The 22,694-nt window shown below is 49.4% G+C and overlaps 8 protein-coding genes across 8 annotated transcripts; 4 read left to right on the forward strand and 4 right to left on the reverse strand.

Moving 5' to 3' along the window:
* Positions 1–53: 53 nt before the first annotated feature.
* FPOAC1_008344 (uncharacterized protein) lies at positions 54–6,322 on the forward strand (the record flags this gene model as incomplete). Its single annotated transcript, XM_044852788.1, has 2 exons — positions 54–345; positions 408–6,322. The coding sequence occupies 2 exons, from the start codon at positions 54–56 to the stop codon at positions 6,320–6,322; spliced, it is 6,207 nt and encodes a 2,068-aa protein (XP_044705458.1).
* A 663-nt stretch (positions 6,323–6,985) lies between these two features.
* Positions 6,986–9,379, forward strand: MAK5 (ATP-dependent RNA helicase; the record flags this gene model as incomplete). The annotated part of the gene is made up of 2 exons (XM_044852789.1): positions 6,986–8,464; positions 8,513–9,379. 2 exons carry the CDS (start codon positions 6,986–6,988, stop codon positions 9,377–9,379), a joined length of 2,346 nt encoding a protein of 781 aa, XP_044705459.1.
* A 740-nt stretch (positions 9,380–10,119) lies between these two features.
* FPOAC1_008346 (uncharacterized protein) lies at positions 10,120–11,341 on the forward strand (the record flags this gene model as incomplete). Its single annotated transcript, XM_044852790.1, has 2 exons — positions 10,120–10,585; positions 10,638–11,341. 2 exons carry the CDS (start codon positions 10,120–10,122, stop codon positions 11,339–11,341), a joined length of 1,170 nt encoding a protein of 389 aa, XP_044705460.1.
* Positions 11,342–11,373: 32 nt separating this feature from the next.
* FPOAC1_008347 (uncharacterized protein) lies at positions 11,374–13,156 on the reverse strand (the record flags this gene model as incomplete). Its single annotated transcript, XM_044852791.1, has 3 exons — positions 11,374–11,533; positions 11,588–12,867; positions 12,929–13,156. The coding sequence occupies 3 exons, from the start codon at positions 13,154–13,156 to the stop codon at positions 11,374–11,376; spliced, it is 1,668 nt and encodes a 555-aa protein (XP_044705461.1).
* A 546-nt stretch (positions 13,157–13,702) lies between these two features.
* FPOAC1_008348 (uncharacterized protein) lies at positions 13,703–14,452 on the reverse strand (the record flags this gene model as incomplete). The annotated part of the gene is made up of 2 exons (XM_044852792.1): positions 13,703–14,205; positions 14,263–14,452. 2 exons carry the CDS (start codon positions 14,450–14,452, stop codon positions 13,703–13,705), a joined length of 693 nt encoding a protein of 230 aa, XP_044705462.1.
* A 939-nt stretch (positions 14,453–15,391) lies between these two features.
* On the forward strand, positions 15,392–16,789 carry FPOAC1_008349 (uncharacterized protein; the record flags this gene model as incomplete). Its single annotated transcript, XM_044852793.1, has 3 exons — positions 15,392–15,460; positions 15,551–16,296; positions 16,354–16,789. The coding sequence occupies 3 exons, from the start codon at positions 15,392–15,394 to the stop codon at positions 16,787–16,789; spliced, it is 1,251 nt and encodes a 416-aa protein (XP_044705463.1).
* Positions 16,790–16,901: 112 nt separating this feature from the next.
* Positions 16,902–19,301, reverse strand: FPOAC1_008350 (uncharacterized protein; the record flags this gene model as incomplete). The annotated part of the gene is made up of 9 exons (XM_044852794.1): positions 16,902–17,572; positions 17,620–17,954; positions 18,002–18,129; positions 18,202–18,366; positions 18,417–18,721; positions 18,772–18,877; positions 18,924–19,050; positions 19,100–19,205; positions 19,256–19,301. The coding sequence occupies 9 exons, from the start codon at positions 19,299–19,301 to the stop codon at positions 16,902–16,904; spliced, it is 1,989 nt and encodes a 662-aa protein (XP_044705464.1).
* A 550-nt stretch (positions 19,302–19,851) lies between these two features.
* Positions 19,852–21,117, reverse strand: FPOAC1_008351 (uncharacterized protein; the record flags this gene model as incomplete). Its single annotated transcript, XM_044852795.1, has 1 exon — positions 19,852–21,117. The coding sequence occupies one exon, from the start codon at positions 21,115–21,117 to the stop codon at positions 19,852–19,854; it is 1,266 nt and encodes a 421-aa protein (XP_044705465.1).
* Between the last annotated feature and the right edge of the window lie 1,577 nt (positions 21,118–22,694).

The raw sequence follows: 22,694 nt of genomic DNA on the forward strand, positions 1-22,694 counted from the left end.
CGCAGCCACGGGAATGACGAGCATCGCGCTATCTATCTGATCCGACCACGACCATGGCGGCCGCAAACGTGGACATCGGCTACGTCGCGGGCCACCTTGGCCTTGATCAGCCTGTTGTCGCGTCCCTGACGACTGAGCCAACCGTTGAACTCGTAAACACAATCCTGCAGGCTGTCGCAGCTAGAGCGCACGAGTTTGACGCTCTGTATGCCCAAAAGCTCGAAACCGACATTCTGCTCGAGAACGCGGTGCGCAGCAACGAAACGCGATCGCAAACCTCCAAAGCTACCGTGGACAAGGCCCTGAAGGATGTTGAAGAGGCTAGACAGCAATTGAAGAATGAAGGTATGTGTCGGTGAGGCGTGGAGTGGAGTTGCATGATTGTTGACATTTCTTTTTCCACGCAGAAACCAAGCGCCAATCAGTCGAGAATGAGCTTCAAGTGTTCAGGGCTAAGAAGTCCGACTACGATGCTGAGGTCAAGGCCCTCAATGATAAGATTGAGACCCTCCAGTCATCGAACCGAACCAACTTGAGCATCATCGAATCAAACAACAAACGGGACCAGACTATTACCGAAGAGCTTACAAAGCAGCACCAGCGCAACGTCGAGCTCTCCCGCGAGATTACCGCTCTGCAGCAATCAGAGCAAAATGCCCGAGGTCAGCTCAGCAGTGCCAAGTATCGAGAAGAATCACTTCAGCAGCAGCTCGACCTTGCCCGAAAGAACAGCGAATGGCTCGAGAATGAACTAAGAACCAAGAGCGAGGAGAGCCTTAAGTACCGAAAGGAGAAGGGTGCCCGCATCGCCGAGCTGCAACGACAAAATGAAGACATCCAATCCCAGATGGATGCTCTGAAGCGAACTGAACAGCAGCTCCGCGAGCGACTCGACGCCATGCAGTCCAAGGCAGACGAAGCTCTAGTGAAGCTCCAGAAACAGGAGGGAACACACGCTCAAGCGATCGAGAGTTACAAGCACGAGCTTGAGGACCAGAGACGGTTGGTTGAGATGTCCGACCAGTTGAGCAAGAAACATCAAGAGCGAGTGCGTGATCTCGAGGCCGAGAAAGAGCGGCTCCGAGACAACTACGAAAACGAACTCCGACGTGTTCGAGTCGAGCTTGAGCAAGAACGAGAGAACTCTTCACAGTTGGAGGAACGAATCAATCAACTCCAGGCCGAGATTGACGAGCTTCAAGTGCGAGCCGAGCAACACGCACCCCCACCAGCTGAATCTGCGCCACAGACCCCCCGTCCTAATGGTTCTCTTATGCGACCCTCCTCTCCTTTCGCGACCCCTGGATCTATTCGAACCAAGGGTGCGATCACTGCCACACAGGCTCTTGACCAGCTGTATCAAGTCAAGGGTCAGCTGGCTACTGAAAGACGTCGCAACCAGCAACTGGCTGAGGAGTTGGACAACATGATGTCTGCTTTGGAGGCGAAGGCGCCGGAAATGCAAGAGCTTCATGCCGAAGCTGACCAACTCCGAGAAGAGATCACTCGTATGTCAGAGCTTTCGCAGGACAGCTACAAGGAGCGTGATGACGCTAAGAAGGCGGCGAGAAAGGCCGAAGGCGCACTTGCAACCGCACAGTCTGAGTCCAAGATCTTGCGCACTCAGCTACGTGACCTTGGTACTCAGATCAACATGCTCTTGTTCCAGATCCACGCCATGGAGAAGGGCATGGACCAGCTCACCGACGAGGAGACTTACCGTCTTCAGCAACTGCAGAAGGGTGAAATTTCCGAGGAGGCCATATCCGACATGTCCGACACACACCAGTTTATCACCCAGAAGCTGGTCGTCTTCAAAGACATCCAGTCCTTGCAATCCAAGAATGAGGAGCTTCTGCGTATTACCCGGGAGCTTGCTGACCAACTTGAGAGTGAAGAGGCGCTTGCAGAAAAGCATCAGGCTAAACAAGACCACGACATGGTTGAGAAGCTCCAGCAAGAGCTGGCTCACATGATTGATGAGACAAGGTCAATCAAGAAGACTATGGATAGCTACAAGACTGAGCGAGACATGTTCCGACGACTCTTGCAACAACGCGGTCTGAACGGTGATGAAGCGTCTATGATGCGCAACTCGATTGCTGGCGGCGAACGTTTGCCCTTGGCTAGCATCGAGGCAACTGAGCAGACCGAGGCTCTCAACGAAGCCATCCGCAAGCTTCAATCTGAATACGACAACTACCGTGACGCCCAGGATGGAGTCCGCAAGGACTTGCGCGACCAAATTGATTCATTGTCAGCTGAACGAAACGCCCTTCAGACTGACAAGGTCAAGCTTCAAGCCGAGGCTCGACTTGAATCTGAGAGGCGCGAGATGCTGCACACCAACTTTGTCGCCCTCCAAGGCGAGAATCATGAGCTTCAGAAGCGAAGCCAGATTCTGTCTGAGACGGCTGCTAAGCAGGATATTCGCACACAGCAGGTCGCCGAGGAGCTAATCGAAGCCAAGGGACTACTTGACAGTGTTCGCAACGAGACTGCCAACCTCAAGGCTGAGAAAAAGCTTTGGAAGGATATCCAGGACAGGCTGAGCAAGGACAACGAGAACTTGATTGAGGAGAAGAACCGCCTTAACAACTTGCTCGCAACCCAGCAATCGCTCGAGAATGAGCGCAATATGGCCGACTCGGAGACACGACGCAAAGCACAGGCCAAGATTGAAAGCCTCGAGCAGCAACTAAGCGATATTCAGAGGAAGCTAAATTATGAATCGGAAGAAACCAAGAAATTGCAACTTAGGAAGGAGTACGAGTCGAAGGAGTCACAGAAGCGAATCGACGAGCTCATGACGAGTTTGAGTCAGATTCGTGAGGAGCACGTCGCTGTTAAGACCAGCAGGGATCATCTGCAAGCTCGTGTCGATGAGTTGACTGTTGAGTTGCGCAATGCCGAGGATCGTGCCGGACGACTTCAACCTCGACCTACCCCCCGACCTGGCACTATGGAGGTGGGCGAACAGCAACAGCAACTTGAGAATGAGATCCAGGATCTCAATGTCGAGATCTCCGACCTCAAGCGAGATCTGGACATGGCCAACACATACCTTGAAAACGCGAAGGCACAGGCTGAGCAATTCAAGGAACTTAGCCAGGCTAACGAAGAAGCCCTTGAAGATTTGAGGGGATCTCAGGAGCAGTACCGTCAAGAGTTGGAAGCACTTATTGAGGAGAAGGATGCCAAGATTAAGGAGATTACACAGCGCGCCGAGGATCTATCTGCTGAATTGTCTCGATCTAACACCGAACTTTCCAGCCTTCGTGATTCTCAGGGCGAGATCGCACGACGATACGAGGACGAGAAGGCGATCCTGCAAGAGGAGGTGAGCCGTCTCAAGGAGGAGAGTGCCAGGCATTTGGAGGCCACTCGCTATCATCAGCAGGATCTCCGTTCCCAGGCTGAGATCGCTTCCAAGGCTCAACAGGATTACGAGCAAGAACTTGTCAAACATGCCGAGGCTGCCAAGCTCGTGCAACAATTGCGAGCCGAGTACAACGCCCTCAAGAGCGAGGCAGCGTCTCTAAAGTCCGAGGCAGACTCTGCCAAGGTAACACTCGCTCAAAGCGAAAGCTCCTGGGAGGATCGCCGGCAACAATTGGAGCAGGAGATGGCGGAGGTAAAGACTCGACGGGAGGATGTGAACTCACAGAACAAGATCCTTCACCAGCAACTGGAGGCCTTGACTGCACAGGTCACGGCGCTCCAGCAGAAGCGAGGCGGAGATGATGAGGAGGATGAAAGAATGTCGCCTGTTCCTTTGGGAGATGCCACCGAGGGCCTGCGCGAACTGAATAGTTACCTCCGACGTGAAAAGGAAATTCTTGAGGTTCAGTATGATCTCAAGGCTCAGGAATCCAAGCGACTTCAGCAGCAGCTCGAATATACCCAATCCCAGCTGGATGAGGCACGCCTTAAGCTCGATCAAGAGCGCACACAGGCTGCTCAGAGTGGCAGGACATCTATGACACACCAAGACCTCATGGAGAAGCTAAATGAGTTGAACATTTACCGCGAAAGCAGTATGACGCTGCGAAACGAGAACCAACAACTCAAGGATCAAATTGGCGAAAAGAACCAGAGAATTAAGGAGATGGAGGCTCGAATTCACCCACTGGAAGCAGAGATCGACACACTCAAGACTCAGAAGTCTTTCTTGGAGGATGAAATTAAGCAAATCCAGGAGGACCGTGACCGATGGCAGAAACGCACTGAGGGCATCTTGACCAAGTATGGACGAGTCGACCCTGCTGAGATGGAGCAGCTTAAGGAGAAGATCACCGAGCTGGAGGCTGAGCGAGATACACTGAAGCAGGGTGAAGAGCCCTTGAAGGCTAAGCTCGCAGAGGTCGAGGCCAATTTCGAGACCGAACAGAATAACTGGGCCACCACTCGCGCCAAGATCATTGAACAGGCCAAGGAGCGGTCGAGGAAGCTTACCGGAGAGAAGAACGAGGCTATTCAGCGCGCCACTCAAGTCCAAGAGAGCTTGGACAAGGTCAACGCCGAGCTGGAGGGAACCAAGAAGGAGGCGGAGGAGTCCCGAAACCAGAGGACTGAGCTGGAGCAACAAATTCAGAACTTCCAAAGGGAGGTTGAGCAGTTACGACAACAAGCACAGACCACCCAGTCTGCACCCAACACTGCCCAGTCAAACGAAGCCTCGGGCTCCTCTGAGATTGTTGCTCAACTCGAAAAGCAGCTGGCTGATCTTCGTAACGAGCTTGACAGTATCAACGGACAAAAGCAGAGCGCTGAGCAGCAACTCGAGACTCTCCGTGGTGAGCTGCAGTCAGCTATCTCTGAGCGAGATGAGGTGGCCAAGAAGCTTGAAGAGGCTGCCAACACTGCCACACCGTCTACGCAGACCGCTCCCGAGATTGTCGCCACAGCCACCGAGCAACCTGGCGCTGGTATCACAGACGAGGAGAGGAAGGCACTCGAGGAGAGGGCAGCGGCTGCTGAAGCTAAGGCAGTCGAGTTTGAACAGAAGGCCAACGAAGTTGAGGCCAAGATCCAAACTACAATCAAGGAGCGTTCTGACAGAATGCGGGATACCTTGAACGCCAAGCTTAAGGAGAGCAGGCAACGCATGGAAGACGAGTTCAAGAAGAGGAACGCGGACCTGGAGCTGCAGTTCAAGCAAGAGAAGCAAATCTGGCTGGCTGAAAACCCTGATGCCAAGCCTAACACAGATGCTCCCAAGCCCGAGGCAGCGGAGCAGCAGCCTCCTGCAACGCCTGCTAAAGCTGAAGCTCCCGCCGTGCCTCCAACGCCGACATCTGCCGGGCCTATCGATATGTCTCAGCTTGATGATGCCGGTATCCGACAATTCCTTGCAACCAATCCTACGGTCAAGAACATTGTTGCCGCTAACATCAAGAAGAAGCTTGAGATTGAAAGCTCTAAGTTGAAGGTAGAGCTAGAATCGTCACTAAAGAACGAGTACGAATCTAAGATTTTGTCAGCTCGGGATCAGGCCCAGCTTATGGAATCAAAGAAATCACAGTTGAGAATTAATATGGCCGAGAACAAGCTGAGAACGGCCGCAGCAAAGATCAACGTTGTCGAGAAGGCAGCTTCTGAGACACCTCAGAAACCTGTCGTTGAAGTTTGGGAAGTGGCCAAGACAGCGCAGCCACTTCCTCCTGCACCTGCTGCGGCTAAGCCGGCTCCCGCTAAGCAAGGCTCGGTAGCCGGGCTGCCCCCAACTCCTGCGACACCTGCAGCCAAGGGCACTCAAGCAGCGCCGACGACAACACCAGCAGGTGCGCCACCTACAACGGAAGCCAAGCCCGCACAGGCCGCAGCTCCGGCGGCGAGTGGAATCCCTCCTCCTAAGAGCAATAATCCCTTCGCCGCCTCTACAAATGCCTCTTCGGCTTCTGCTCCGAACCCTTTCGCTGCTAAGAATGGTGGTAGTGCGGCCCCCGCTACTAAGGACGGTCAACCTCAAGCCCAGGCTCAACAGCAGCAACAACAAGGCCAGCAGCAGGGTCAGCAGCAGGGCCAGCAACAAGGCCTGCAGCAAGGTCAACAACCAGCGCGATCCGGCATCCCCATGCCTCGTGGCGGCGGTGGTGGTGGACGTGGAAGAGGCGGGGCCTATGTACCTCCAGGCCAACGTGGAGCCGGTGGCACTCAAGAGGGCGGACATGGCCATGCTGGTCGTGGAGGTCGAGGAGGACGCGGTGGTGGCCGTGGTGGAATGAATCCGGGTGCTAATGACTTCCAACCTGGCAACAAGCGCCCACGAGGTGATTCTGAGGTTGGTGGAGGGGCCAAGCGTGCTCGAGGAGCGCATTAATAGATCAAAGGGGTTGGCATATTCCGTATGGAACTGGGTTATTCGAGGCGTACATGACAAACAAAACGCGTGTAATTTTTGTGTTATTATGGCATGGAAGGTGAATGCATGGGATGAGAGAATGGATGACTGTATGGAGAGTGTCACAGTATTATGTGTTTACATACTTTCTTTGGGTCCATAAACGGAGAAAGAAATATTTCCTTGGTTTAAAATTGTACAAAATGATTTGCATTTGTTTATGAAAACTGATAAAAGTCTAAGCGTCTTGTGGCATATAGTATATCAAATAGAGATAATGGCTGCGCGATTATCAACAATTGTTTACATCGGATGATGCATATGACCCTCTGCTTACTGATGATGATTTGTGAGACATGGGCAAAGTATAAGTATCTTCTGATAGAACGCATTTCATGGTTCATCGGACATTGGCTGCTCACCAATGGTTGAGGTCGGTGGATCGGCATCGACTTTTGCCGATAACGATAAGACAAGAAAAAGTATCAACGAAAAAAAATTGGAGACCTTCTACAGATTTCAAGATCAACTCGACGAAGAAAAATACGGCATTCAAGCGACTTCCCTACGATTAAAGACGAAAGAGAAAAAAAAACAGGAAACCGTGACCGCCTTTGACAGAGGCGACTTCTTCTTACTCAAATGGTTCCTCCATCAAAAAAGCGCAAGCTCCCTATCGCGACCGGTCCCGCCACGAAACGATCGAAGAACACACCCAAACCGTCAAGCTCTAAGAAGAAGAGCGGAAAGGAGTCGCGCCGCGCTGTCGAACCCGGGGCGCTTTCCTGGGCTTCAGTCGGAGAAGACTTTGGTGGACTCGAGGTTATCGAGGGTGTGGACATTGTTAAGGATGGTAGCCGAGTGCAATTCTTGGTGTCTGGCGACAAGAACAAAAGCAACATAATTGATCCTCAACAAGAAGTGGTCGATGGCGATCAATCTTTTGAAGGGTTTGGCGACGACGCTGTGGAGGTCGGGGATATCGATTCCGGCGAAGTTGGCAGTGATCAAGCTGGCGCTGAGAGCAAGAAGCCTCAAGGGAAGAATAAGGCCAAGAATGGGCCAAAAGAAGGGCAAGAAAAAGCAGACCAGGAAAGCAACAAAAAGCAGAAACAAAAACAAAACAAGAACAAATTGGATGGGAAGAACGGTACCGGCAACAAACAAGACGAGCAGCTGGTCAAGGCCGCGCAAGGCGTACAAAAGTCCTCTGCACGCGGGGGTAACACGTTCGGCGCGCTGGCCAATGGGAATGACTACGCAGACCAAGAAGACGTCGACATGGCGGCCTGGGTTTCTCTGAACCTGTCACCCCAGATCATTTCTGCCATCGCAAAACTCAAGTTCATGAAGCCGACAAAGATTCAGAAGAGGACGATTCCCGAGATTGTGGCTGGCCATGACGTTATTGGTAAGGCGCAAACAGGTTCCGGAAAGACCCTTGCATTCGGTATTCCCATGGTGGAACGGTGGTTGGAGATGCAGGAGCAGGGTGTCGAGAGAACGGGCCCCATGTCTTTGGTGCTCTCTCCGACCCGAGAATTGGCTAAGCAGCTTGGAGACCATCTTAAGGCGCTCTGCGACGGTCTCCCCAGCGCACCGTACGTGTGTGTTGTAACGGGTGGTCTCAGTATTCTAAAGCAGCAGCGACAGCTGGAGAAGGCAGATATCGTTATTGGTACACCCGGTCGTCTTTGGGAGGTTCTTAGTGGTGACCGAGCTCTGCAAAGCAAGTTTGCCAAGATCAAGTTCCTTGTTGTCGACGAGGCGGATCGACTTTTCAAGGTTGGACAATTCAAGGAAGCAGAAGATATCATTGGTGCTCTCGATGGAAAGAGCCCCGGCGATGACGCCGAAAGTGACGAGGAGGAAGACGAAGAAGACAAGGATGATGAGAGCAACGCACGACAGACACTCGTCTTTTCAGCTACCTTCGACAAGGACCTCCAGACTAAGCTGGCAGGCAAGGGCAAATCCGCAGGAAGCGATGACGAGAAGATGGCTTATCTGATGAAGTGCCTCAAGTTCAGGGGCGAGCCCAAATTTATCGACGTCAACCCTGTCAGTCAGATGGCTGAAGGTCTGAGGGAGGGACTTATTGAGTGTGGTGCTATGGAAAAGGTGAGTCTACAGAACATTGCCCAACTTTATGATGCTAACTAATTGCAGGATCTCTACCTTTACACGGTTCTCATTCTTAACCCTGGTCGCCGCACTCTGGTCTTTACTAATTCCATTTCTGCTGTTCGCCGTCTTACACCTCTTCTTACGAACCTTAACCTTACAGCTCTTCCCCTGCACTCCCAGATGGCACAAAAAGCGCGTCATCGCTCTCTCGAACGCTTCACTGCTTCCCGCAACTCTATTCTTATTGCCACTGATGTTGCTGCACGTGGTCTTGATATTAAGGAAGTTGACCAAGTTTTGCATTACCATGTCCCCCGATCTGCGGATACTTACATTCATCGATCCGGTCGTACAGCTCGTGGAGAGTCCAGCGGTATTAGTGTAATCCTCTGCGCCCCTGAAGAAGTTCTTCCCACACGCCGTCTCGCAAGCAAGGTTCATGCCGAGCGCAGCGCGGGTACTAAGAGGGAGCATTTCATCCAGACTCTTCTTATTGATCGCAAGGCGGCATCGCGTCTTAAACCTCGGGTGGACTTGGCCAAGAAGATTGCCGATACAATACTTGCCAAGGAAAAGGCTCACAGCGACGATACATGGCTGCGCAATGCTGCCGATGAGCTCGGTGTAGAATATGACTCTGACGACCTCGAAGAAATCAACGCAAGCGGTGGCAAAGGTGGTCGCGGTGGTGGACGAAGGCGAAAGGAGCAAACAGCCAAGCAGCTCACTAAAGCAGAGATGGGTGCACTCAAGGCCCAGCTAAGAGAGGAGTTGAGCAGGAGAGTGAATCTAGGTGTGAGTGAGAGATATATCACAGGTGGAAGAGTTGATGTCGCTGCTTTATTGAGAGAAGGACAGCAAGGTGGTATGTTTTTGGGTAACACGGATGGGTTGGGCTTTGACCTGTAGTTGTCATGGAGATTATGAGCGTGATTGAGTCCGGACATCTGACTTGAAGATGCCGGGCCTTGTCGATAATAAAACAAAAGTACTATCTTTGTTGTATATGTCCGACTATCCCTTTGTGATGGAGTAAATGAAAGCTGTGTGTATAATCATGCCGAATATTGAAGCTTCGCAACCGCGGGAAACGACCAAGTTGGCCGCGGAGGTGAATGTGGAGATTCTTCGTCTTTGGCTATCCGAACTGTCTATCTATCTATCATGCACGTCTATGCAGATCAAAGCACGAGGACCACGAGCTATATGGAAGTTGGAGAGTTATGACCTTGGTCGTCAAGAACTAATCAAGCATCTTTACGACGATATTTGGTGCCGTGTATAATTAACTGTCTATCAAGCTCATCAACATAAGTACCTTCGTGTTGAAGACTCGCCATCAAATTACCCGTTCGTATTTGGTTAACTTATCCCAGCCTAGATCCACAACACTATGCAAGCCTCCGAGCCCGGCTCATACAGTAGCATCAAAGCTAGCAACTCCCCGCGGGAAACTGTTCATGATCGAATGAAGATACACCACGAGATAACAGACCAGACGAAAATGAATATGTTTCCCCTCATATGTGCGGGGCTCATAGATATGTATATAGATACAATGTCCCTAGAAAGAGTATATAACGACTCGAGCATATCTTGCACAAACCACAAACAATCTATTACTCAACCATCACTGCAAAGCCTTCACAATGCCCAGCCTCGTAGAAACCCCCGAATCTCTCTTCACACCCAAAGTCCAATCCAAACTCCATGCCAGCCGGGAGAAAGCATCTCGGGACTTTCGCTCCGATGTTGTCACCGTCCCTATCGAAGAAATGATGACTGCTATCCTCGAGGCATCAGTCAACGATGACATCTACGACCCGGAAGGTGACCCTTCTGTCAAGGCTCTAGAAGCACGTCTTGTAGAGATGACAGGCATGGAAGCTGCTCTGTGGGCCATCTCAGGTACCCAGGGAAACCAGATTTGCCTGAGGACGCATCTCACACAGCCACCGCATAGTGTTCTTCTTGATCATCGTGCGCATGTGCATTGTTGGGAGTCTGGGGCTTTGCCTGTGATTTCTCAGGCGAGTGCTACGACGATCCATGCTAAGAACGGAGTTCATTTGACGTTGGAAGACGTTAAGAAGAATATTATTGCTGATGGGAATAGTATGTCATATCCTCCCCCACGACATGTCTAACGGAAAGCTGACCATTGCAGTCCACTTCCCACCTACCAGAGTTGTATCTCTAGAGAACACCCTCTCTGGAACAATTCTACCACTTGCGGATGCACAAGCAATCTCGAACTATGTCCGCTCATTCCCAGTTCCAGAAGGCCAGAAACCCATCGCCATGCATCTTGACGGCGCCCGTATCTTCGACGGCGTGATCGGAGAAGGCGTTGATCTCAAGGCGTATGCGGCATGCTTCGATAGTATTTCCATCTGTCTCGCAAAGGGTATCGGTGCCCCAATGGGTAGTGTGATCCTCGGAAAGAAGCCCTTTATCGAGCGGGCCAAGTGGTTCAGGAAGATGTTGGGAGGAGGCACTCGACAGCCAGGAATGATGGCGGCGGCAGCTATGGCAGCTCTAGAGTACAGCATTCCAAGGTTCCCATCGGTGCATACCATGGCTAAGGAAGCCGCCGCGAGACTTGAAGCGGTTGGGTACAAGTTTGTGCTTCCTGTGCAGACCAACATGATCCTACCCGACATTGAAGCCGCCGGTATCCCACCCGCAGCATTCGTCGAGTATTGTGCAAAAGAGAATATTGCGGTATTCCCCATGGCGAGACTTGTGTTTCATCATCAGACGTCAGAGTCAGCTGTCGACAGCCTGGTGAAAGCGTTGACAAGATTGATGGAAGATAAGAGGAATGGGGTGGCTCTGAACGAGGGAGAGGCTCACGGAGGATACAGCTAAATAAATCCGTTATAGAAATGCCAGTGGTTGATCTATTTCGGCCGAATTTCGATGCATGCATCCAAGGGAGGAATAATCGTTGCCCCCATCCATTGTGCCTTTGGTCGTTCCTCAATCGTCTTAATACTGTAGTCGAGAAGTAATGCAGCCCCGATGAGCTTGAGCTCATGCGCAACGAAGAAACGCCCCGGACTATACATGTTAGCATGCCACTATTATTGGGTGTATCAGTGATATCAGGCTTACCACGCATGTCGACCATGACCAAACGCTAAGTGAATATCACTGGTGGTCACCATCCCCAACCCCCTTATTCTCCTCCCTTCCTCCTCATGTTCCTTCTTTTCTTCGGCCGATTTCATTTCCCAGGTTTCCCTAGGATTCGAGTACCTCCAGGGAAAGTATTTCATAGCGTCCTTGTAGATATCCTCATCATGGTGCGTTCCTTGCAGATTAACAGTAACAAAAGCACCACGCGGTAGCGTCCACCCGTAATCAGGGTTATGAAGACCCTCGGGCGCAACAACTTGTCGTTCGACGAGGTTTGCTGCAAAGTTACTCAAGCGCTGGGATTCTCGAAAGGATGAGTCAAGTCGCATGAGGGAACCAAGATTTTGTTTTGTCCAGTGACCCTCTGCCGGCTTGTTCGCCTCGAGCTCGTCCCGGATCGTGTCAAGAGCGCGTTCAGAGGCTGGGAGGGACCAGAGATCCAACATCCAAGACTGGCCAGTTAGAACAGTTGTGTGAATAGCCGCAAAGTTTATAGGCAGAAGACGCTTAGAGATGACATATGGATCGAGCTCAAAAGAGTTCCCTTCTGCCATAGCAAGACGAATATGCCATGTTATATAATCCTCTGGAGGTGTCCAGCTCTTCATCTCAGGATCTCCGGATTCTTTGCGTCGCATGTCTTTCAAGCGCTGTCCAATGATTGGCAACAAACGACGTGTAGCCGCACGCCAATGGAGGTAGTTCGGGATGGTGATGAGACGGCCGACAATAGGGTGAAGAACTTGGGGGAAAGCGTGTAGCAAGAAGCTGTTCCGGACAACATCATCTGTGAAGCGCACCATAGACTGTATAAAGATTGGGTCGCGGCATATGGTTGCGCCCACAAGAAGACGATTCGTAACTCGAGGAACGATAGCGAGCCATAGATCCCATATGTTTACTTTGGTGAAGCCTTGATCATCGACGTTATTGGCGTCCCTGTTAGCGGCTGCTTTTGTTAGTGTCTCAACAGCATCTTTGACAGCACTGTTGACCTCGTCCTGAACAGCTGGGACTAGCGATGATAGATGGCGAGCTAGATACTTGTGCATAACGCGTTCCGCAAAGGCATCCTTAAGAAGTTCCTTGCCGAGAAAGTTGTACTCTGAATGTAGGATCTTATCATGAGCGTGAGCAGCGGAGAGGATGTGGTCGGGCTGGTTCATCATCCATGGTATTTGTGACCTAGGGAGGATGACATCGGGAGGACGAGAGATTGGCGACGGAGCAATGAAGGGCAGGCCATTTTTGCCATACTGTTTTTTATTAGAGACTTATTTTGTATCGTTTGTGGGAAGAGAGAATAGAATGTAATACCTTTTCATAACCTTCACCAATCCATGTCTGATGCTGAGTAAAGTAGGCAAAGCTATTTCGAATTCTGGAGAACCATTTCTTGGGGTCGTGACCAAGAACAGGAATATTAGAAGGATATCGAGGTTGAGTGGACAAGTCGACAATGAAAGAGATGAGTAAAAACAAAAGACCATAAACTATGACCCTTGTAAAGGTGATTTGTGCCAAGATATCACCAAAGGAGGTCATATTTGGAGCTTAAATACAAGAAATATTTTGAAGAATTTGGAAAAGGAAGAAGAGAGAGAAGAGAAAGATAGAATAGACATTAATAAGAACGAGTTGAAACTACCCCAGTCAAAGCCAAGCCACGTTTTTCTTTATCATCTACTTTGCTTTTAGTTCCAGGCCGAGAATGAGAGTATGAGGATGATGACGGCGTCAAGAGACATGCATAAAGCCATGGGCTGATGATATTGGTTAAACCAGTACTGGTTTAGCTTCGGCAGCCAGGATCACTGTACATATATTACCAAACACTTTTTTACATGCCTAGTCTAGGTGGCACATCGAGGCCATTCCACTTTATCTTTTGAAATGATCCTATATAAAGTTAAAAAAAAAGACAAGGAAGTTGTGTCACTGGTCTATTGGCGTTACTTCGTGCCTGTTTTTGAAACGTCTTTTATGTCTCAGATCCAGGATAAAACATTTATTGCTGACAATAACTGGATCAGTTATCGAACAGCACTAAGAATTAAAGTTGACAGGGCCCAGGGGTACCCTTTTTTCTTTTTAGCGCTCTTCCACATCCCTTAGGTGACTGCCAGATCCTAAACTCTCCATAGTATCACCTCTACTTCTCCTTCCAGATCCTCCAAGCTTTATCAACTCGAGTCCATTCGTGATACTCTCTTCACCTCTAATCAACAGTCCAATCTCACCAGGATGGAACCAGTTCATCCACACGAGCACCAAGAGCATCAGCATACCGTCGAATACAAACACCCACACTTCACTGCGCATCAAGTGTCCGTCGTTACCTTCGATGAACTCAATTACCCTGAATAGACTGCGCACCCAGATCAGAACGCCTGTAACGTAAAGAGTTGCGAGATATGTCTGCCATCGGACTCGACTTTGTGACGAATTCGGTGTCGGGGCACGCAGCATGCGTACGTGAAAGACGGCGCTGACAATGATGAAGCAGCCAAAGAAGAAGAGTTGAACGAAGAGACCTCCAACAATAATCTTTTCACCCATTTTGTTCAGATCTTCAATAGCCATGAGCCCGCCACCTACAACAAATCATCAGCATTGTAGTTACCTGGTAAACCCTTCAATTTGCATCGTACCGGATGATTGGAGCATAAACGATGCCACATCGCCAAAGACAAAGAGCTTCGTAAGCCACTTGCGTGGTATCAACGAATGGTGTTCTCCATCAGTCAAGAGGATGGTTCTCCCCAGAATCATGTAAATCGAAGCTGCAAACAGTGCAGGTGCAATAAGAATCAGGACACTCTGCATGATATACGGACCCATGGTCCAGCAGCCCGGTTCTTCATTCGTATTCAAGACTCTCCCGATATATCCGATAACCTCACCTGAAGCCACGGCATTAGCACATATCTTGATGTCGACTGAGAAAAGGTACAACGTACAGACTCCACCCACAACTAACGGCATCATGTACCATGTTCTAGTTCGCCAAAGTTGCAGCACATGCATCAGCGTCGTTATTGCGAAAAGAACCACAAAGACAATGTTGGCTTCTTTTGAGGGTACAAATCGATAAAACGCCCACGTTGCATTCTCGTAATCAGGGTTGCAGTTCATGGCTGCCGACGGTTTGTTTCGGTATTAAACGAAATGGCAGGACAAGTAATTAAAGAAACAAAAAGAACGAACAATAGACGCAACCAGATCGAGGTGTCAACAATCAAAAGCACTAGGCAAGCAAGTTAAAGCCAAAGCTCTTTGAATACTCTAGAAGAGGAAAACATCCGATTCAAACCGCTGTCACGGCTTCTTTATAAACAATTCAACTCAACCATACTTACCATATCTATACACGTATTCATCTCAGACAAAGACAAACAATGCATAGCCTGGCCAAGCCAAATCCATCCATCTCTAATTAACTCTCAACTTAAGCAACCTATCATTGCTTACCGAGGTTGTGGATAATGACAGCTGAGCCTCAATCTCAAATGTCTAATACACGATCTACACAGTGTAATCTTTACTAGAACAAGACTAGCGGAACCGAGTACGCGTACCGAAACCCATCTTTACGAGTATTCGCTTCGGGTTCGGACTCGCTCTTCTCTCATCTCGCCCTGCTTTCTCCCGAGAGTTCCATGTGAAAAGCTGATCCTCAGATTTGATCATTCTCCTGTTCTTGTTTTCATCATACATAGTTCGCGTTTCCATTGCCATCTAATCCGAACCCGCGGGTTTGCAAGCCAATCACGTAAATCAATGGCTTCTCGAAGAACTCATACCAAGTCTCGCACAGGCTGCTTGAACTGTAAGAGACGCAAAGTCAAGGTTCGTATAATAAGCCACTGTTGCTCCTTTGCACTCATAATTGCAATATATGTCCCATTCGTAGTTCAGTCACAGAACTGACCATCATAGTGCGATGAAGCTCGCCCTTCGTGCTTTCACTGCACAAGGCATGGTGTGGTATGCAGTCTATCTTCGTCATCTTCCATCGATGGCACCAGCGAAACCTACTCGCCCAGTCTACCAAATCTGACTCCTTCAACTCCCCAATCTCTCGAAAGTCATCAGGTTGACTCTCCCAGTCGCTTCCAAGACCACAGTCACCCCAGTCCCACTGACCAAATTGCCCCCTTTCCTCCCCATGAGCTCTGGGCTCGCGATTGCGAGTTAATGCACCACTATTGTACTGTGACTGCCGAAAGCCTATCCATCCGTAAAGATCTAACATATGTCTGGTCCGTTGCTATCCCAAGACTAGGCTACCAGGATCCTTTCGTCATGCATGGAATTCTTGCTATTGCCGCCGCTCACAAAGCTTACATGCTTCCTGCTAGTCGAAAGACGTATTTGCCATTGGTCGATTATCACCAAACTCTCGGCTCCGAGGGCTACCGTCGCTATCTTCAACACTTCAATTTATCCAATTGGATGCCTGTTTTTGGTTTTGCCTCAGTCGTCGTCTTGCACATGCTGACTCTTCCCATGCGTATGGAAAACCGTGTGCTTGAGAGTCCCATCACCAACATCATAGAGGTAGCCGGCCTGATAAGGGGCATCAGAACAACACTAGAGCCGGTCTTGGGACGTGTAGTCAGATCTGAATTTGCCCCTGTTGTCTTCGGGATCTGGATGCTCGATTCTGATAAAGAATCAGAACGGTAACGACACACCCGCCCCCCAATCATATACCAACATCAGCTTGACTTTCAACACAGATACCCCAATCTTGATAACTCGGCTCTACCTAGAGATATATGGGTCGCCCTCCGAAGACTGCGGGCTTTTCAAGAAGCTGATATTCCTGCCACTGGTCTGCAACATTATGCAGCGGCTTTGGACGATCTTGAAACCTCTGTCAGACTCTTTGCTGCCGCCGGGGTGCAAGCCGAGTCTGGTGCTGTCCAATTCTGGCTGTATTCTGTTCATGAGAGCGTCCTACTCGATCTTGCCGCACATAGGCCCCATGCGCTTCTTCTTTTCGCTCATTATCTCGTACACTGGGCAGTCCTCGAGAGAAAATTCTGGTATTTGAGAGGCTGGTCTCAACAGCTGATGGCCAAGATCGAGGAAGGTTTAATCGGCCAACCAATGTTCCTCGAGATGTTGAACTGGCCTAAACAAAAAGTTGCTGAAGCTCTTGCGTATACATAGACTTATAGACTCAATGTGCCATTGCGTTTTGCGTGGCCTGAGATATTCAAACTTGAGGCATTTCAGCTGCAATTTCTTCGTGAAATTCAGATGTTCAACAGCCGCCGTGTGATTATAATTCCTTCTCTAAGGAAGAATACTCATTGCTAGTCGAGATCAGCTGTAAAGGGGTCCAAGGAGTATCCCCCCGGAAATTGCGGATCATTTGCCAATAAGCCTCTTGACAAGCAAGAGAGTGGTTTTCTGATATTATCAAGTCGCGTGACTTGCCTGATGTGTTTTTTGTTTCTTGGTATCCATCTTCAGGGGCATCCTGGGATACATTGGAAAAGTCGCGTTTTCTGGCGGAAGATGCTTGAGGTCGGTTGTCAGATACATTCCCAGCCAATTCTTCCGAAGCAGTGTCAAGGTCTTGTGGAATGACTCTCGACTGCGCAACGTGTGCGTCGTTATCTTGGCGCACCAATACACTCTCAGATAGTGCATTTAAATCGTCCGGCTGCTCTGGGTCGAGGATCGCTTCCTCTTGGTAGTCGCTCGCTTGGGTATCCAGTAAAGGGCTCACAAACCTAGGTTCAACGTCGCCACGCTTTCGCTCTTGAGAATCCTGAGGTTCATGGATGGGTGAGCTTGGCGCGGGGTCTGAATTAACAGTTGTTTGACTGGTGTGTTGTTGATTCTGGCTGTCCAATGCGTGTTTAGCGGCTAGGGCTTGCATGACTCTATCATGTTCAAAGTCCGTGCCAGAACAGAATCGCCCGAATAGAGATCGAATAGTAGTTCCTGATATATGTTAACTACGTCTAGGGCGGTGATTCCACATGGCTTACCTTTTCTGAGCCATTCGGCAGTATTAACGGTGCATGGCCATACGTCTTTCGGTTGGAAGGCTTCAATAAAGTGACATAGCTCTGGTAATGAAGAATGCCTGGAGTAAGGGAAGCAGATCGTCTTGGGCAACGCCTCCTCATGAACGGGCTTTTGTGTCTTACTGTTCTTTCTCAACCTTTTTACAAGCATAGTAATGACCTCTTCAGCCGAATGCGTACTCAAAGTGTCTGCGTTCCAATCCAGAGGTATGTTATGACCTGCCGAGACTAGCTGCTCTAAACCCTCTCGAAGCATGTCAGGCATGTCGGCCGAAGTAGCAGATGAGGCTTGGGCCCTATGAGAAGTTAGCTCAGCCTAGCAAAGTTGATGTAAAGGACGGACAGATTTAAGAGAGCGTTTAAGCTAGCTTGGTCCAAGTCAAGTTCGGCCTCCTGTTTCAAGTCTTCCCCGCCCCCTCCAACGCCAACTTCAGCCAAGTCCTCTTCTGGAGATAGATGAGTAATTATCGGCTGAATCGACACAGTCATAGGCCTTGACGCCACTTCGCACATGCTTCCCCTTTCGCAGCTGTGTAAGCGTACGTTTGTATCTGAAGTCAAACATCCTGATTGAGGTGTGTTCCCACACATATGGCCAGTTAAAGCTGGCGATTCAGCGGTCAAGTGTACATTCGCTTCGGACGGTGACTTTGGTTTCTTTGATTTGAGCGAGCTGTAGATGTGCAGCTTATAGTCATCGACATGTATCTGTTGGTGTCAAACACAAAACTGGTGTAAATTACATATGTTTGACTTACCTTGGACTTGAGTGCTTTGGACAGTGCAATCCAGACGTCCTCATAGCCGTAAGTCCAAGCTTGAAAGTGAAAGACGGTATCCTTCGGGTACTTTGAAACTTTCTTTAACAACTCGGCTATACCATGGGCTTTTGTCTCAAATGGAACATCCTCAGTAAAGGACGTGTCAAGGTAGATCTTGTCAAGTATTTTGAGACCCGATGTATATTCGACAAGGTTAGGGTTCCGGGAAATCGCATTGACGAACCATGGTTCACTTCGAATGTCTCCGGTGTACAAGATAGCTCTCCCGTCACCTTCTACCACTATTCACTGTCAGTAACTTTGGACAAGTTGATTAAGGCTTCTGCCTTACGGAACATGACTGCCCCAGGACAGTGGTTGGCGTCAAAGAGCGTCACCTGGATTTCTTGCCCTGGGCGAAGCTCAATAGTTGTAGGTGTTTCGAGAGGCAAAGATTTCTATCAGTGTCAGTATCATATTTCAAGTGGAAGGAGTATCACGTACTAAAACTTTGCTAAGATGCTTGAATGTTTGTTGTCTGGCTTCCAGAACGCCCTTCGCATAGTTGATTCTGCATGGGTATCTCTCAAGGCGTAGAAGAATTTCTCGAGTCGCTGCTGAACAGTACACACTTTTTGTTCTGTCAGACTGGGATATCGACTGGATTACGGGGGACTCACAATGGAGAGCGCAGACTCTCTAGTCCTGCAAGATGGTCACTGTGGACGTGGCTCAGGAAGCAAGCCAGGGGTGGTTGAGCATCTGCATTCCGACGAAAGAAATCAACTATTGTTTCGTTAGTCTTTCCACAATTTAAAGCCACGAGTTCAACTCACTTCGTATGTCTGGGAATTCAGAAACGATCCCATTAAACGTCGACATTGGCGTTGTAACGAGAAACGCTAACACGTGCGTGCTCGCTCGAGTGGGCAAATAGCAGAACAAACCACAAATTTCACATGTGTTCGAGAACACGGATAAGTGTCCACTGTATGAGCTTGAGCTTGTGACTTGTTATTGAGTTTGGGTCATCCTTTTGTACAAGAGGGAGTTGCTGAAGAGCTTGTTGGAGAAGGAAAGATGGCTTAGTGGGGTTGATGAATGTTACGGCACTCGCGCTGTGACTCTGATTCACTTCAGTGGCAGGCGCGCCCTGCACGGTTCTTTCCTTCAATACTCACGACCAGCGTAAGACGCAAGACCAAAACAAGAATCGTGTTCTTAACCTTTCCTGACCTAGCCCAACCTTGGATCAACAGTTCCCCTTCTGTCAGCTCATTGATCCCAGCCCGCCCATGTTCCTCATAATTTATACTCTCGAGTGTGCTCTCATTGAAGGAAGGAAACGCTCATCACACTTTTATTTGTACTACTCATCCATCTCTGTCTACTCACAAAATCGCCACCTCCATTGGAGCTGTGGTTGACAGAATTATTCTGAAACTGCGCTATGCAGCAACAGTCCGTCACTACCAGCAGTAATTTCCAGTTTCACCCCTTGGGCGATGAAATAAACATGTCCTTCTCCCAACTCAAATGACTGGTCATTGGCCTTCACTATCGCGCTGCCTCGAGACGCTAGAATAATCTTGGGACCACCTTCACTCAAGGTCTCGCGCTCACCAGAATTCAGATCGGTTGTGAGGACGTTGAACTCGCTGGTAGGGGGTTTGAACAGCTGGGTCTTTCCCTCCTTGCTTCCGGGATAAGTCTCTGGTTGCAGGGTGGTCTGGGTTTTGGTTGTAGACTCCCAGTTTATTACTGAACAAAATTCATCAACATTGTCCCGTTCCGCCTTGGGGCAGAAACCAGTATTGAGAACGTTGTCGGAGCGCGCCATGCATTCGATGATGTCGCCCTGGATGTAGGCATGGATACCGCCGGCGGGAATGTAGATGACCTCGCCTGGTTGGAGTAGCATGTAGTTCATGCATAGAAGGCCTACGAGGTTACCGGGATCATTCGTGGGGAATTGATCCTCAAGCTTCTTGGCGACTTGGGGAATATGGGAGTTAGGACCAGTAAAAGCAGAGTCAGGGAGCTCCCTGATTGCCTGGAAGGTTTTCTTGATATCTTCGTCAGAAGAGGTCAAGATTGTTCGAACGACTTGTTTCAATCCTTCCGGGGTAAGTTTCTCATCCGTAACGGTTAAGCCTCCGGCAACGAGGAGATGTCGCAGCGGCTTCTGGCGCAAGATATCCACTATGGCCTCGACAGGTTTGAAGCCACAGAACGCTTCAAATTCAGACAAAGCAAGAGCAATCTCAGGCTTGTGGTTACCGTCGGTGAATGAGTCGGGATCCTCCTTGTGCTTCTTGCTCGAGAACTCTTTATTGGGGTGAACCTGCAGAGGCAATGCTTTCGCAATCGACAGAACCTTGGGTAGGTATGGAAGCTTGCTGTGTCCGAACTTGTTAACCACCTTCTCTCCAAGAAGCTCCTTAGGATATCGATCTAGAACATCTTGGAGATCCTCCCCTGTGCTAGCAACATAAGAGGGCAGGGTAGGGTAAGTGCCCATCCACATCTCAGCATACGGCTTGTCCTCGTAAATCTTAAAGTTCTTCTTGTCGTCTCCGTCCCATCCTGGTGTCTTCTCGCAGAGTCGGGCGGATAGAGAGTTGGAGCCTTGTTTACCCCATGGGTATTGGTTACAACCGCAACGAAGCTGGTAGAATGGAGCTGTTGATGTTGACATTTTTGCGTGGTAATATGGAGGAAGACGGGTCTTCTGCTATGTTTCCGTAAGAAGTTTTTCAGTGAGAGTTTAGCAATTATGGCAAGACTCGATTAATATAACGTCAAGTTTCTGTATAGAATGGGTCGTCATCTTGTCATCACTTATCGTTGACGTCAGCCAGTATTGGCGATTGAATCAAGGTCGGACATGCGAAGCTCTTCAGCAGGCCCAGTATAATTACATCACCCCGTTGGATGTTGAATCTGCAGAGCTACGTACAGTTCTCCTCAACAGTCAACTCAGACTTGGCGTATCGAACTAAGTTCCAGAAGCTTGATCCCGATGCGACCGGACATATGCTCCGGCCGTGACCCGCTTTTCCTATGATGGGCTCCGAAAACTCGGGAATTACATCACGGACGTTATGGCGACCAACCACTTAATGTTGATGCACAGATTGAACCACTGCGGAGCTTGGACTTGACGCCCAGTCTTGTTTACTTTTAAGATAGCTCATATCCCATCCATGTATCAAGCTAATGAGCCGATTTGGTCTTGGAGTCGCTTCTAATCTTCTGTAGAAAAAACACTACCCTAGAGGCGCAAATTGGGTTATGCTAAGAACAGCACATATCGGAGTCTACTTGCCTCTGTCCAATTTCGGAGTGAACTATATGCTTACACCATTATTCTGATTAAAATTCAACATGTTTGCCGCTAGGTATTTGCAATGAACAAAACAGAAACACTGTCCTAGCAGAGTGTAAAGAATACCATCAGCACAGCGGGCTTTGTATCAGCATCATCAGCTTGGTGATCAGGCTATCAGGTTCCTACGCTTGGGCAGCGGTGGGCCATAACTGCAGACTAGCTTTGTGATCAGGGAACGCACATTCTCGGTTTAATTGACTAGATTAGTATCACATCCGCCGTTACGAGTGAATCACACTCACCCAAGGACTGGCCATCATACTCCGGCACTTCGACGCAGTTTGCGGTGTGACAGGATAATCCCGTGGTTAGCTTGATATGGTCTGATGCAACACCATTCAGCTGCAAAATATGAGGATCTATCTGCCTGGTGATATCCCAGAAAACATTTTTATGAAGATGCAAACATACAGTCCGTACCCGAGATAAAAGTGCACGATGAGTTATACTGTATCTGAGCGCATTATGAGACACTTGATACGCATGTCATATGTCGACATCGTGGCGCACGCTTCAATATAGTTGGAGATGGGGTCGCATAACAGGCCGCGGCGACCCTGTGAAAGGGAACAAGACCCCTGCGGCAGCGGGCCGCTCAACCACGGATTGAAGCGAGAGTTGCGTTGGTTTTGTGAAGAGCTGGCCAATGGCATACCAAACGAGCGTTCCTGGCTAGGGTGAGGCCAGCGTCACTTGCATTAGCTCCAAGTCATCAGACGAGGGTCTTGATGTATGTGGGAGGGCATTGGGGTCGAGATAGCTAGAAGAGCTCCATATGAGCAAACAGAAAATACTGGTTCGAAAATCATTACACATGTTGAAACTGGGATCGGCGGTGTGAAATGATTCAGCAGGTCACTTGATGTTTTTTCCGTGGAGAAATT

This window comes from Fusarium poae, chromosome 3 (assembly GCF_019609905.1).
Source record: "Fusarium poae strain DAOMC 252244 chromosome 3, whole genome shotgun sequence".
Lineage (NCBI taxonomy): Eukaryota > Fungi > Ascomycota > Sordariomycetes > Hypocreales > Nectriaceae > Fusarium > Fusarium poae.